This window comes from Taudactylus pleione, unplaced genomic scaffold (genome assembly GCF_031769625.1).
Source record: "Taudactylus pleione unplaced genomic scaffold, aTauple2 ptg001431l, whole genome shotgun sequence".
Classification (NCBI taxonomy): Eukaryota; Metazoa; Chordata; class Amphibia; order Anura; family Myobatrachidae; genus Taudactylus; species Taudactylus pleione.
In genome coordinates, this window is record NW_028285830.1 from 1754969 (window position 1) to 1770239 (window position 15271).

The 15271-nt window shown below is 46.4% G+C and overlaps 1 protein-coding gene across 1 annotated transcript in view; it reads right to left on the reverse strand.

Moving 5' to 3' along the window:
• Window positions 1–11694: 11694 nt before the first annotated feature.
• ZNHIT6 (zinc finger HIT-type containing 6) overlaps window positions 11695–15271 on the reverse strand; it is a 61125-nt gene continuing 57548 nt past the window's right edge. The window contains exons 7-10 of the mRNA XM_088463701.1: window positions 15044–15124; window positions 14165–14230; window positions 13145–13269; window positions 11695–11982 (exon numbers count right to left, since the gene is read on the reverse strand). Coding sequence (XP_088319827.1) covers window positions 13146–13269; window positions 14165–14230; window positions 15044–15124 — 271 coding nt within the window. The 3' untranslated portion in view covers window positions 11695–11982; window position 13145. The remainder of the gene's footprint in view (window positions 11983–13144; window positions 13270–14164; window positions 14231–15043; window positions 15125–15271) is intronic.

Below are 15271 nucleotides of genomic sequence, written 5' to 3' on the forward strand. Positions count from 1 at the left end.
GCAGTGTAGCATTCGCGCACTGCGACTTTGACGCATGCGCAACAATCGGCCGACTGCGTACGCGGTGGCATCTGCGATCCTTGCTGAATCAGGCCCATTGTACGCTGCACATATGTACCAGGTGTAAGGGATTAATCAGTTCATTAGCTTGGCATACATGAGTGCGTGCCCCACTATTGTTCTCCGCGTCGCCCTTTGGCTGAACCCTTCAGCACTAGAACACAGTCACCATCATTTGTGTGCTGTGACCTCTGCTGCGCCTTAGTGTCTACTTCACAATAATTGATTATTTATAGGCCCAGGGTGATTGAAGACCAGCGCAGCTGACGGCCTCGGACGTGTCCAAGTTCTCGTCACATCTGATGTTTTCTAAGAAATGTTTCTGAAGTCTGGAAATAGTTAAAGGACAAAATGCAAACATTTATGCCAAACAATATTACTTCTGAAGGTTGTATTAAAAACAGATTGTAATAGCAGATCTACTATAGATTCTTTCCTTTAAAATAAACAAAGTGTGAATCATTAGCCTCCTGGTCCCTAGAAAGGTTTATGGCGTCTGTAATAAGGGTTGGTTACAAAGTTTCTGGCACTGTTAAAACATGAAAGTGCCAATCACCGGCCTTGTCCTGGAGATTCCACCCAAAGCACCTAACAATGCGTGCTGATAAATCGCCTAGTAATTCTAGATGAGGGCCACGTTTAGGGGTTTCTGTCATTATAACGGACCACTTTCTGCATGTAGGTGACAACATACGTTGGTGGATGGTAATAGGGGTCGGGTTGAAGCACATTTTGTAGGCACCTGTACTGGGAAAGCAGGCACTGAAAGATATCTACAGGAGATGTTTATAGACCAGTGAAGAGAGCGGGGTTAGGGGGTTTTGGATGATGAAATAATGGTGGGGGACCTCAATATGCCATACATTGCTGGAAACAGGTTACAGAGGTCAGAGACAGGGGCATATAGACGGCAGTAGATACCAGTGTCACTAGTTTGTAGACGGCAGTAGATACCAGTGTCACTGGTTTGTAGATGGCAGTAGATACCAGTGTCACTGGTTTATGGATGGCAGTAGATACCAGTGTCACTGGTTTGTTGATGGCAGTAGATACCAGTGTCACTGGTTTGTTGATGACAATGGTCTATGGATAGCGACATGCAGAAGTATTGCTCCCATGTGTTCCAGTTTTACCGAGACCCCTTCTTCCTCCACCCGAAATCTATCTCTATTTAGATGAACCTGGCTAGTGTAAAAATGGTTCCTGTAACTGTATTTTCTTATATGCAATAAAACAGATAAATGGGGGGATTATGACCTAAGCAAACTTCCTATCACTGGTGTCCAGGTGTTTAATTCCCACATTATAGGTGCACTAGTGAAATGATGGCGACATATATTGGCGACAATTGTCTCTGGCTGTAGACTGCGCCATGGGTTATTAATGGCGGCCACCATTGGTAGCGGTGGTTTTAGGGCAGCACTAGATATAGATAAAAGTAAGAGAGTGTATAAATGGTAGCAGGTATGGACGGCAGCACAAGCCGGGTTTAAAGCTTATAGCGGATTTTGGTAAAGATGGTTTAAGTACAACAGAGCAAACATTAGCGAATGGCTACAGCCGTTACCCTCCAAACATGGAAATATGACGGTACACACACCAAATCGCTGCACCACAGGGAGGCTCTGATTTTATTGTAACGTGATAAATGCCACTCACAGCAAAACAATATGGTTCTGAGCGGCATTCTCCTAAAGAGAAAGGATACAATTACTGAGGTACATTAATAACTGCGCCAGCAGCTATAATCGGATTTGTTGTTATACGTTTCCTTTGTTTATATATTCGCTCCAGTTAGTGTCCCCCTGTAACTGAGACGTCATCCCCCTAAGTACATTACTCTAAGGCAGATCTATCATTCCCACAATAAAAGTGTTACACTCTATAAATATTATCTTTTAAAGTACTTTTTTACTGCCAGCGCTATACTTTAAGCGACGAGAAAGCCTGCTGAATCTGTCATTTCCTATGCATTAAGTAAATGAAAGAGCAGTAAAAAATAATAATACTACATCAAGATTTTAATTGAAGATGAAATCGCCTTCAGCACATTTAAAACGAAGTCAGGTAAAGTTTTCCAGCAGCTGTACAGAAACCGTAAGGCAAATAAATGGGCCTGTGGTCACTAAACGTGGTCCTATCAAAGCCGAATATCATTCCCAAAAACGCCCAGGGATCCGTTGTGTAATTCTGACCATTGCGCCATCTTGTGACTGAAATAATCACTGCAAGAAAAATCTGCTATTTACCCAGAAATATTTCCTACCTACAATGTTGACATATGTAGCACCTATGTAATGTACAGCACAAGCACCTATGTAATGTACAGCACAAGCACCTATGTAATGTACAGCACAAGCACCTACGTAATGTACAGCACAAGCACCTACATCATGTACAGCACAAGCACCTATGTAATGTACAGCACTATATCCATAATAAATGTATACAAGTGACGGGGTGTTGTAGCTGTAAGGATCTGAGCAGGCTTGCAGCACACACACACAGTCACGTACTGTGCAAACTGATCCCCTCAGACCTGTATCCAAATATGTTCTCATTCTGCTGGAGAAGAGATGAAACATTGCACGGAGGAGTCATTCACCAGATGTTACTGCAAAGCCCAGGTTTCAGGAGTTCCATCCACCGTCATCAGACAACAGGACACCCACAGAGCCCCATGAATACATGTAGTGATACTGGAGACAAAACAAGTATAATAAACAGAAACAATGAAAGCGAATATCGCCCCCCTGACCCCCATTTCTCCCCCTAGCTTGTATCAGTTGGCGTAATGGACAAATATCCGGCCTGGGTGGAATAAACACCACAACCTATAAATAAGAGTTTATACAGATAAAGCCTAATACACTCAGAAGATAAGAGGGAGGTGATTGGCTGCTCCGGGTATAATCAGGAAATGACATCAGGAAGTGACGAACGCTGGTATGTTTACAAATACTTAATACATATTTGTATCTATGGGTTGAATAGTGGCTATACCTAAGGGCGTGACCGTTGGAGACATTGCAGTTACCTAGGGGTGTGATGGAGGTGGGGGCAGCAATGTACCCAGTTCTGTGCCTTATTATTTGCATGTGTATTACCAGTGGGCTAGTTGTTCAGGTGACGGTGATGTCAGCACATGGTTTGGGATTATGGACGTTTTCACATAAAGTCTAACAAGGAGCTGAAGATGATGAATGTCTATAGGAGGTTTGTAGCCCCCATTACCGACCAGCTATTATCAGGCTGCGTTGTGTTCTCAGGAGCGGCTACAACCAGACACGTTCAGGCGATGGGTCACCACAGGTCACTCGATTCCTGGATCTATGCAACTCCCTAGATCTCTAAATTACCGGCACTTAAGAAACCGAATAATAGGGCCCACCATTCAAAGTCCTCGCCCCGTGGTGATGAAGGCAGATGTCACAAACAATCACATTAGCCCCTACAGAGAAATAAAAGCAGATTGGCTTACCCCAGAGGGCTGGCTGCGAGCGGGAAAGGCTGGCAGGGGCACTGGCGCGGGGCAGGCGGGAAGAGCTAGCTAGGTCACTGACCCTCGGGAAGAGCTGGCTGGGTAACTGCTGGGTCACTGGCGGGGCAGGTAGAGCTGGCTGGGTCACTGGCGGGGCAGGTAGAGCTGGCTGGGTCACTGGCGGGGCAGACAGAGCTGGCTGGGTCACTGGCGGGGAGGGCGGTGTGGGTGACCTGTGATGTCACGCCAACGTGTCTTGGCAGGTCACAATTTGGGTGCGCCCGAGTCTCCCAGAGGAGCTCAGCGGCAGCCTGTTGCCACGATATTGCATAATGTGCCCGGCAGCTCTGACCACCGCGGCACACTTCACAACCGCCTGCAGCACACTACACGGCGGTTGAAAACCGCTGCTCTAGAGGTTTTGCATGTAGAGGTAATGAATACTCTGAGACGGGCAATGGCAGAATCAGCATTAGGAACACTGGGGTAAGAAATACAACCAAGGCCGTTAAACATGTGATTAAGGTATTAGGTATAGAAATTAGCTTTGGAAGACGGACAGTGAATCATGTGAAGAAAGTTAATCAATATATGACCAAATGAGCTACACAAGAGGCTGAGAACCCCTAAGGCTGGCCACCAGCGGTGTGGGTGCATGATGAAAGCATGCATAGGGGAGAGGCTAGGGGGGGAGGAAGGAAGCCATCGCTGCGCTCTCCCCCCCAGACTCACCAGAAATGAACTTAGTCTGGAAGAAAATTACCAGGGAAGAAACTCGCAAAGCAAAAGAAATGTTGTGAGGTTCAAAGGGGACATCGGCATCATCACACCGGGGAGAGGAAATGTGGTCATCAGCGGCTGGCGGTATCTATCAGGGGGCGATCACAGCAGTCAGAGGGTGAAGGTCTGTGACCATGACCCCAGCAACATCATATCACAGAGCTCGGTGAAGGTACAAAGCAGACTACCTGCCTCTTAGCTCGGATGAAGTACTGGAGATACAGGCAGGATGGGAATTAAGGTATTACTGGGTGGAGAGGATAGAATAGTGTTTACTCATATACTTATTGTATATACAGTACTATACAAAAACCACATTCAGGAACGGACTATTGCTGTGATGTGTGCTGCTCAGTGCAGGCAGGCAGGCAGGCGGCATAATTACAATAAATACATCTTCACTTGGGGACGTGGCCTGGACAGGCAGGAGTAGGACAAGTCTTCACGCTCTCCAGCCTGTATATCCTGTGTGCTTCTCCCCCGATCCTGTACGTCACCTGCTACCCTTGGGGAGCTTGTGAGGTCCTTGGGGCTGTATTACTGCACCTGCATCCCTATTCAGCTCTGCTCCCGTGTGGTGAAATCACCCAGCAGCCATCTTGGCTTGTGTCCTCTGGCTTCCCTGCTGCCCCCGGAGGTCTCCTTGTGGCTATTCTTCCTCCTCTGTGGGATAGCTCCCAGAGCCTGCTCTTACCCTGGTGCCGTGGTCCTGTGAGCCCCTGAACTCCTGCTCTGTCGTGCAGGTCTGTGATGTCCGGCAGCCATCTTGGATATTAGTCTCTGACTGTGAGTACTCCTCTGAGGCTGCTGCTTTGGAGGCCGTCACTGCCTGGGACTGGCTCCTGACCCTGCTGCACACTACAGGTGTCCTCTTCACTAGACTTACCTGGAGATTCCCCTATGCTGCTTTGAGATATAGGAAGCTGCCATGTTATACTCCTTGGTCTCCACAGCCACATTGCTGAGGTTCAGTGCAACCCTCTGACCCCTAATGTACGCTATTGTGGATAGCTGCCCCATTATACTCTGCTGCTGGTGACTGATTCCTGATGCTTGGCTCTTTATTTGCTTTCACTATTATACTTACGTGATGACTCGGAAGTCGCTGGGATCACCGTCAGCTGGGCTGGAAAGATTTACACGAGTTGCTCCAGTTTCTGCTGCGGACCTTTATTCTGCGCCATCCTCTCCTGACATGGCGACGCCTGCCATGGTAGCAATGGAGCCAATACTGCAGGCCATCACTGACTGAGAAGAACTGACAGACCAGGTGCCATGGTGACATCTCCCTCATTCACCAGGATTGGGGAAACTGAGAATCTCATCTCTGTGCATGAGGATAATGTTGCTCCTGTCCCTGGGGAGGGTGTCCTCTTTGGATACCCAGATGGTGGATCAGCAGCAAACGTTGGTCGACTTTAAGGGGCACCTTCGGAGGTACAGTCAGGTGCATAAATATTGGGACATTGACAGAATTCTCATATTTTGGCCTCTATTCACCACCACATTGGCTTTGAAATGAAACAAACAAGTTGTGCTTTAACTGCAGACTTTCAGATTTAATTTGAGGGTAATTACATCCAAATCAGGAGAACGGTGTAGGAATTACAACGGTTTCTATATGTGCCTCCCACTTTTTAAGGGGCCAAAAGTAATGGGACAAACTAAACAATCCTAAATTTAACTTTCACGTTTTAATACTTTGTTGCAAATCCTTTGCAGGCAATTACAGCCTGAAGTCTGGAACGCATAGACATCACCAGACGCTGGGTTTCATCCCTGGTGATGCTCTGCCAGTCATCTACTGCAAATGTCTTCAGTTCCTGCTTGTTCTTGGGGCATTTTCCCTTCAGTTTTGTCTTCAACAAGTGAAATGCATGCTCAATCGGATTCAGGTCAGGGGATTGACTTGGCCATTGAATAACATTCCACTTTTTAGCCTTAAAAAACTCTTTGGTCTTTTGGTTGCAGTATGCTTCGGGTCACTGTCCATCTGCACTGTGAAGCGCCGTCCAATGAGTTCTGAAGCATTTGACTGAATATGAGCATATAATATTGCCCGAAACACTTCAGAATTCATTCTGCTGCTTTTGTCAGCAGTCACATCATCAATAAATACAAGGGAACCAGTTCCATTGGCAGCCATACATGCCCACGCCATGACACTACCACCACCATGCTTCACTGATGAGATGGTATGTTTTGGATCTTGAGCAGTTCCTTTCCTTCTCCATACTCTTCTCTTCCCATCACTCTGGTACAAGTTGATCTTTGTCTCATCTGTCCATAGGATGTTGTTCCAGAACTGTAATGGCTTTTTTAGATGTTGTTTGGCAAACTCTAATCTGGTCTTCCTGTTTTTGAGGCTCACCAATGGTTTACATCTTTTGGTGAACCCTCTATATTCACTCTTGTGAAGTCTTCTCTTGATTGTTGACTGACACATATACACCTAACTCCTGGAGAGTGTTCTTGATTTGGCCAACTGTTGTGAAGGGGTTTTTCTTCACCAGGGAAATAATTCTTCTGTCATCCACCACAGTTGTTTTCCGTGGTCTTCCGTGTCTTTTGGTGTTGCTGAGCTCTCCGGTGCTTTCTTTCTTTTTAAGAATGTTCCAAACAGTTGATTTGGCCACACCTAATGTTGTTGCTATCTCTCTGATGGGTTTGTTTTGATTTTTCAACCTTAAGATGGCTTGCTTCACTGATAGTGACAGCTCTTTGGATCTCATATTGAGAGTTGACAGCAACTGATTCCAAAAGCAAATGTCACACCTAGAATCAACTCCAGACCTTTTACCTGCTTAATTGATAATGAAATAACAAGGGAATAGCCCACACCTGTCCATGAAATAGCTTTTGAGTTGATAGTCCCATTACTTTTGGCCCCTTAAAAAGTGGGAGGCACATATAGAAACCGTTGTAATTCCTACACCATTCACCTGATTTGGATGCAATTACCCTCAAATTAAATCTGAAAGTCTGCAGTTAAAGCACATCTTGTTTGTTTCATTTCAAAGCCATTGTGGTGGTGAATAGAGGCCAAAATATGAAAATTCTGTCAATGTCCCAATATTTATGCACCTGACTGTATAATGTCCATTTTGTGCGGACCCTGAACAGTTTCTGGAATCGTAGATGTTTACGGTGCTTGGAAAATAATCCTTTACCCCCCCAGTTTGCTATAGAGCGTGCCCATCGTATTCCCATTCGTACTCTTGACTTTTATTAAGTTCTGCATTACAAGGACCGGGTTTTGGTTGCGGTCCTTGTAATGCAGTTGCAGTGTTTCAGGACTTCTGAGGTCCAAAACTCCTGTTCCCAATTCCTTAACGTGAATGACCCTACTCCATGTTGTTTCCGGCTGAGCTGCTGGTGGTGGTGGTGGCTGGCGGCCATACAAACTTATATGAATCTCCCCGTGAAGCTGCGCCATGGCTGGATTGATGGACTGTGTTGCACGTGAGTATTTTATTCTTGTTGGATGTTTCATGCTGCAGCTGTCATTTTTAAATGTTCTTTTTATTCTGTGTACTATACTAGTACCCTCCCCCCCACACACTTTTTTTTTTTTTTCTTTTAAGAATATGGGTGTTCATATACCTCTAGGTTCCCCCCAGGGTCCTACGCTATCTATATATGTGTTTTTCATATTTGTAGCTCTGGTTCAGATGTTTATTACTGTGACTCTAGTGGCAACATTTCTCCTACATTGGGGGCACCGTGTTCTCAAGGTTTACAGGTGTAGTTATCCTCGGTGGAGTTTTATTTGATCAAATTCCGGTTATCGGATCGGTCCCTCCGGTCTGGGATACTTTCAAGGTGTTCTTGAGGGGCTCTCTGATATCAAGGGTTACACAGCTCAAGGTCATTAATAAACAGTTGGAGGTGGAGCTGGAGGCTACGAGCAGGGCCCTCGAGGCTGCGTATGTTGCTCACAGGGTTTCGGCAGATAGAACAGAATGGCTCATTATCCATAAGCAATGGACGGATTGCATGCTTGACAAATCAAAGCGTTGCCTTCTCTTTATAGTCCATGATTATTATACTCGGGCAGATCGTACTGGTAGATTTATGGCATATTTGGCTAGGGCTAAACCCTCTCCTACTACTGTGCACAGACTTCTGGATGCAACTGGCCTGGCTCAGGAGGATCTCCCCTTGATTGCCGACACGTTCCATGTTCATTTTGTAGATGTATCTCAGTCCAGATCAGATTTTTATGGCCACCCTGTCCAACTTCCATCGTCAATACTTAGTCTCCCATCTCAACAGAATTGATTGAGGACGCTATTAAATCCTTTCCAAATAACAAGGCCCCAGGAGTAGACAGGCTTCCCATTGACATGTACAAGGCCCCCCTTTCATGACAGAGACCCTTATTGTGGTTATCCCGAAGTCGGGCAAGGACCCAATGTACCACGACTCCTAACGCCTCATCTCATTATTGTCCACCCGTAGCCAAAACTGTTGCCAAAATTTTAATATCAGGCTGGTGGATCCACGGCCATTAATCTTCAGCGTCTCTATACGCACCTGCAGAGGACTACGGATGAGATGGCTGATGCTGTGGTTGTGGCCCTTGGCGCAGCTACGGCATTCGATTCAGTGGAATGGTTATTGCTTTGGGAGGTCCTCACCAGGTTTGGGGTGGGCCCTAACTTTCTAGCGTGGATCAAATTGTTCTACTCCTGCCCGGCTGCCAGCATCAATGTAAACCAGGGATAGCCAACACTGGTCCTCGAGAGCTATCAACAGCGCATGGTACCAGGTCTCCTCAAAGAATCACCAGTAAAATAATTAGCTCTACCTGTGGATCTTTTTGAATGCGTTAGGAGTAATGAGTACACCTGTGCTCCTGTTGGGTGGCCTGGAAAACATGAACTGTTGTAGCTCTCGAGGACTAAGGTTGGCTACTCCTGATGTAAACGGTTTTGTTACAGAGTCCCTCTTATTGGAAAGGGGTACTAGACAGGGATGCCCGTTGTCCCCTCAGTTAGAGCATCCTCAATGACTTCCAGCTTCTAAATTTTGGGTAGGGAGGAGAGAATTGGCCTGTATGCTGATGACATGATTAGTTCCATACCTGCTCTGCTAGATCTGATGTATAGTTATGATGTCTACCTCGAGAGGATAAATATGTTATTTGCCCCCCTCCGCCATACGGTTTCTAATCCACCTACCTATAATCACCCTCTGCGATGGGAGTACACAAGATAAAAACATCACAAGCATCATTCAAATGAAACCACCACTATGTAATAACCAAGCCTGTCACACAGATAGCTACAATTCTGTTCACCTGAAAACCCACTAGAGAGAATACGGACCACCATAGCTGCCGCCTTTCCCAGAAGAGTGACCTCCCCGTTCCTCAGCAGCCTGTCAGGCCCGTCCATATAATGTCTGCCGCATCACAGCTCCTTTCTGCAGTAGTACAGGAATAAAGCTCCGAGGAGCAGGGCGCCAGGAATGGGCACAGCCTTTCCCCATATGGATAGTGGCTCCCCAACAATGAATGTGAAGCCAGGGAAACCAGCCTGAGCTCCAGATGTGCGCACACACATATATATATATACACATACATACACATACATACACACACACACACACACACTCTTAAAACAATTACATGACTCAAGCTAAGGATAATAGCTCTGCAATGTTACCCTCATCCTGTCTTTTACCCTCTACTGTACCACCAGCAGGATAACAATCAATTCTCCCAGGCTGGCAGACAGAGTAAGACTGAACTTAAATCTTGTGCCAGTGATTAAGTGACTGGACGCCGTCAGGTTGCGGCAACTACGTGCCTGGACGCCGTCAGGTTGCGGCAACTACGCGCCTGGACGCCGTCAGGTTGCGGCAACTACAAGACTGGACGCCGTCAATTGCGGCAACTACAAGACTGTCTGCGCCAAATAGTCATGCCGACAACTATTCAAACAATTGAGGTCGAATGTCTCCTGGCTTCATTTAGGGAGAAGTATTAGTGGTCCCCCAATCGTTGTGATCACAGGAACATGGCGGCCATGGTTCTACTAGAAACAAGTTACTATGGAGATTTTATTGTTGTTAGGTCGAGTTGCATTTTAAATGTTTTCTAAATACATGCCAGCGTTGTATTATACAGACGATACAGTAATATTAAAAAAAAAATGCAAGTTTCAGACACTTCTAAGAAGTAAATTCTGCGTTAAGCCTTTAATTATGGGTCAGGCTTTTATTCCCGCGACGTACATTTGGCTGCATGCCAGCAACAAACATCCTAAAAGGGCTGATAGCCAAAGACGAGGGGATGCGAGAGGCGAGTAAGTCTGCGCACGGCGTACGGTCCTTCCGGTTGCTACCAGTAAGAAAATGGTCTGTAAATCTGATTCCCAGATCATTAGGAATAAATACTGTAAACTACATGAATTAATAAGAAATCTCATAAACATCCCAATGATCAGAACATGTGAGCAGAGAACCCATCTGGTTGTACCATGAGAAGAACCAGCTTCCCTGGCCGGGCACAATTATCCCTAACACGGTAGAAGATCACAGACATGTAATAAAACATTGTGCTGACGGCCTGCCACAGCTTTACTGCATCTAAATCCGCAGCACATGGACGATCGGAATGCGCACATGAAACACAAATACATTTTTATGGAAAATTAAAGAAATTCTCTTAAAACAACCCAGAGGACAAAACCCCGGCCTCATAGCTCGTAGGGTGCAGTACAACGTTTCTCCATCCAGTGCAGGACATTCCCGGATAGATTTACTTATTGGAATGAGTTAAATCAACTTCAAACAAACTTTTAATCCTTCTTTATGGCTGCAGTTTCAGCTCGGCCCAGAACCTGGCGCAGTAAATCCAGGCCCTAATGTCATTCAGCGCCAGCTGAGCCCACTAAGACGGCAAAACCCAAACATCTAAGGCGGCCTCTAATTTGCTTACAATTAGAAGGATGTAAGAGGCTTTCTCACATGCACATAAGTTTACAATCACCAGTGCGCACAGACCCCCCGGAAACTTCTCCCAAACACGACTTTATCTGTCCACTTTCTGCGCAGGGCGCTGGGGCGGGGTCTGGAAGAACGGAAAATGGCAGGCGACGCGTAAATCCGCGACACAGCCCCCAAGTCTGCCCATAGGCCACATAATGTAAAATTACATCTATTCTATTCATACACTGTACTGAGCATGGAACGAGGATTCCTGAGGTCAGAGGACCTGTAAGACAATATACTATAATATTACCGATCACTAAATAACGGTACAAACCACATCTCTAGGCGTCATTTGCTGTTACAATGGTAATTTCAGGACTCGGCGTACAGTTACATAAGCAAATAAATACCACAATGCAACAGAGCTGCTCAGACATTTCTCTTTATGGAACAAAAAAATTTTTAATTAAAAAAAAATAAAAAAAATTAAAGACAAAAAATAAAATAAAAAATAAAAACACAAAGTTGGTGAAACGGAAGAATACAATAATGTGTCAGTGGTGGTGACCATTATACGTCCGATACCTGAAGGCAGGTACTACTACATGGATATAGGATTGTCACTTTCTCCATATTACTGTACAGGTGAGCGCAGCCCCCAGCTCTCGCCCTCTTACACCCGTCTCCACGTCCTTATAACATCGATGGTGATGGGTCACATTCTAGGAAGAGGAAAGATAAATAGTGACTGACATGGGCAGGATTAATAAGAGGATACAAAGGCATTAACATGATGTAGTTTATGGGGCCCACTCAGTCATCCACTAAGTTAATCAGTCGCACCCTCCCCTCCCCCAATTACAGTGCAGAAAATGTTTCCCCTTTCTGTGCCCCGTACTATGACGTATCAGCAAACATAAGAGATTACTTAAGGCGTATAACGTGCGAATAACAGAATCAGCCTCTACAACTGCCAATTTTATTAAATAAGCCCTACAGTGCTATAATAATAACTGCGCTCTACTCCATAGCAAATAATCAGCTCTACACTTCTAAATCAAACTAGGAAATAGCAGAGTAAGAGGATGGTAGAGATAATACACCCGCACACAGGCACCATTTATCACAGCCCTGGAAATGACAGGTAAATAGTTTCCAGGTCTAAAGCAGTGAAGAGCAGACAGGCAGGACCCCCCGCCAGTAATACACAGCATGGGGTGAGGAGGGCATAATCCTCCCATTCCCCAGTGATGGAGAGCGTGGGATGAGGTGGGCACAATCCCCCTATTCCCCAGTCATGGGCAGTGTGGGATGAGGTGGGCAAAATCCTCCTATTCCCCCAGTCATGGGCGGTGTGGGATGAGGTGGGCACAATCCTCCATTTGCCAGTCATCATACGCAGTGTGCAATGAAGTGGGCATAATCCCCCCATTCCCCAGTCATAGCCAGTGTGGGATGAGGTGGGCACATTCCCCCTATTCCCCCGTCCTGGGCAGTGTGGGATGAGGTGGGCACAATCCCCCCGATTCATCATACGCAGTGTGCAATGAAGTGGGCATAATCCCCCCATTCCCCAGTCATAGGCAGTGCGGGACGAGGTGGGCACAATCCCCCCGATTCATCATACGCAGTGTGCAATGAAGTGGGCATAATCCCCCCATTCCCCAGTCATAGGCAGTGCGGGACGAGGTGGGCATAATCCCCCCGATTCATCATACGCAGTGTGCAATGAAGTAGGCATAATCCATTCCCCAGTCACAACAAGATCAGAGAGAGGAGGTAAGTGAAGACCCATGGCAGCGTTGTAGGTGAAGCCTTCAGAGGATTATCAGAGAACATATAAGTGTGTAACATACACTCGTAGTGAAAGTCACATCTACCCACCTTATTCAGCAGTCACAGCGTCCTTCGTAACACCCTGTACTGTCACACGCAGAGTTGGGTACTCTATTATCGTCTTGTTCCTGAAATTTTCCCTAAGGCTTTTACTGGAGTCCAGTTCACAGCTCCTATAGACAAACATCACGAATAAATGTGCCGTCACAGAGAAGATGACTGTCTGTCTATTGTGCAGAGAGCGGTACTCGGTCACACAGAATAGGGGTGAGATATAGCGGGAGAAATGAGCATCATAACCTATAACATGTACATAGCTATCAGCTAAGCTGCTATGGGGTGAACGATAGGGCAAAGGAAAGGTTGGCTGCTAGGTATGTGAGAGAACGAGAAGGGCAGGGCAAGGTTGGCTCCCAGGTATGGGTGAGAATGAGAGGGCAAGGCTGGCTCCCAAGTATGGGAAGGACAGAGGGCAAGGCAACGCTGGCACTCCAGTATGGGGAAATATGAGAGGACAAGGCTGGCTTCTAGGTATGGGTGAGAATGAGAGGGCAGGGCAAGGTTGGCTCATAGGTATGAGAGGGCAAGGCAAGGCTGGCTCCCAAGTATGGGAAAGTCCAAGAGGGAAAGGCAAGGTTGGCTCCTAGGTATGAGAGGGCAAGGCAAGGCTGGATCCCAAGTATGGGAAAGTCCAAGAGGGAAAGGCAAGGTTGGCTCCTAGGTATGAGAGGGCAAGGCAAGGCTGGATCCCAAGTATTGGAAAGACAGAGGGGGCAAAGCAAGGTTGGCTCCTAGATATGATGGGAGCCAGCCTTGCCTTGCCCTATCATATCTAGGAGCCAACCTTGCTTTGCCCCCTCTGTCTTTCCAATACTTGGGATCCAGCCTTGCCTTGCCCTAAGTATGGGAAAGACCGAGAGGGCAAGGCACAGTTGGCACTCAGGTAAGCGACAGAGTTCAGGAATCAAACTTTTTCTCCATCTCTATCATGACAAGATCATTTCAGCACCACTGTATGTATTACTGCACATGGCTGAGGGACGAAATAGTTTACTTTCATCAGCTTACCTGTCCTGACCAGCTGCCACCATAAACACCTTCACATCAGATGGGGCTCTCACGTACTCGCTCAGCCTAAAAAGAGAGGGATTTCAGCATATCCATTCTGTGACCACTGTACCAGCCACGCCGTGGCCTATCTAACAACAGGACAGGGCACTAGGGGTGACGACCCTGAAGACGGACCACCACATTTGCAAATAGGGCTCGCTGCTTTTATGTTGCCTATATCAAGCAGAGGGCACATTTTTTACTATACAATGATGTAAAAGGTTCTTAGGTCAGTAATCACGGTCACCCAACTTCATGAACACAGAATAAGTGCTCATACTGATGTCACTTTTAGGACGGTCACAGGAGCTAGATGTACAAGACACTGAACCCATGGGGCGATTGTGGTGGGTTCTGCAGCGAACGTGATCAGACATGGTAGTAGCAGATTACTAAGGACAATCACTTTCTCTCACACATGTAACACTGCAGTATGTTCTACACAAGGACGCAAACAGCCAAGCATTATAGCAATGCACAGGCGGTTACACATATGTGGGGTCCAGCTGGTCAGCGAGCATCATGGCCAATGATGTACGGAGAGTCCCATAAACATGTCTGAGTGGAATGACGATTACAAGTCATATCTGAAACATAAGAGCCCCCATAAGCGGGGAGAGGGCTGGTGTATTACACCTCCTGGTATGGATGAAGCACTTTTTGCACTCACTTCTGGTCACCGGTATGCACAGAAATATAGTCGGTGCCTGTTAGTGTCACGTGACTCAGTGAGAAAGTCCTCCATGAGAAAAACACACTACCACCATATGGGGATTATATCATGCACTCCTGCCATACTAGACCTGGCAAGCACCAGATAAAACGTGCACCGGGTACCTCTGCCGGACGGTCGGATCAGACTCAGTCGGGTGGATGTATGTTTTCAGGATCTCGCCAAGTGTCCTATCATCCGGGACCCTTCCAAGCAAATGCAAACACTCGTGAGTAAATGATAATATGCCCGTGATATACTAGACACACAAACACATATATAAAATTACCATTACCTGTAGGCTGTGTGTATAAGGTGTATATGCAACATACATGAAATGTATTTATGTACAC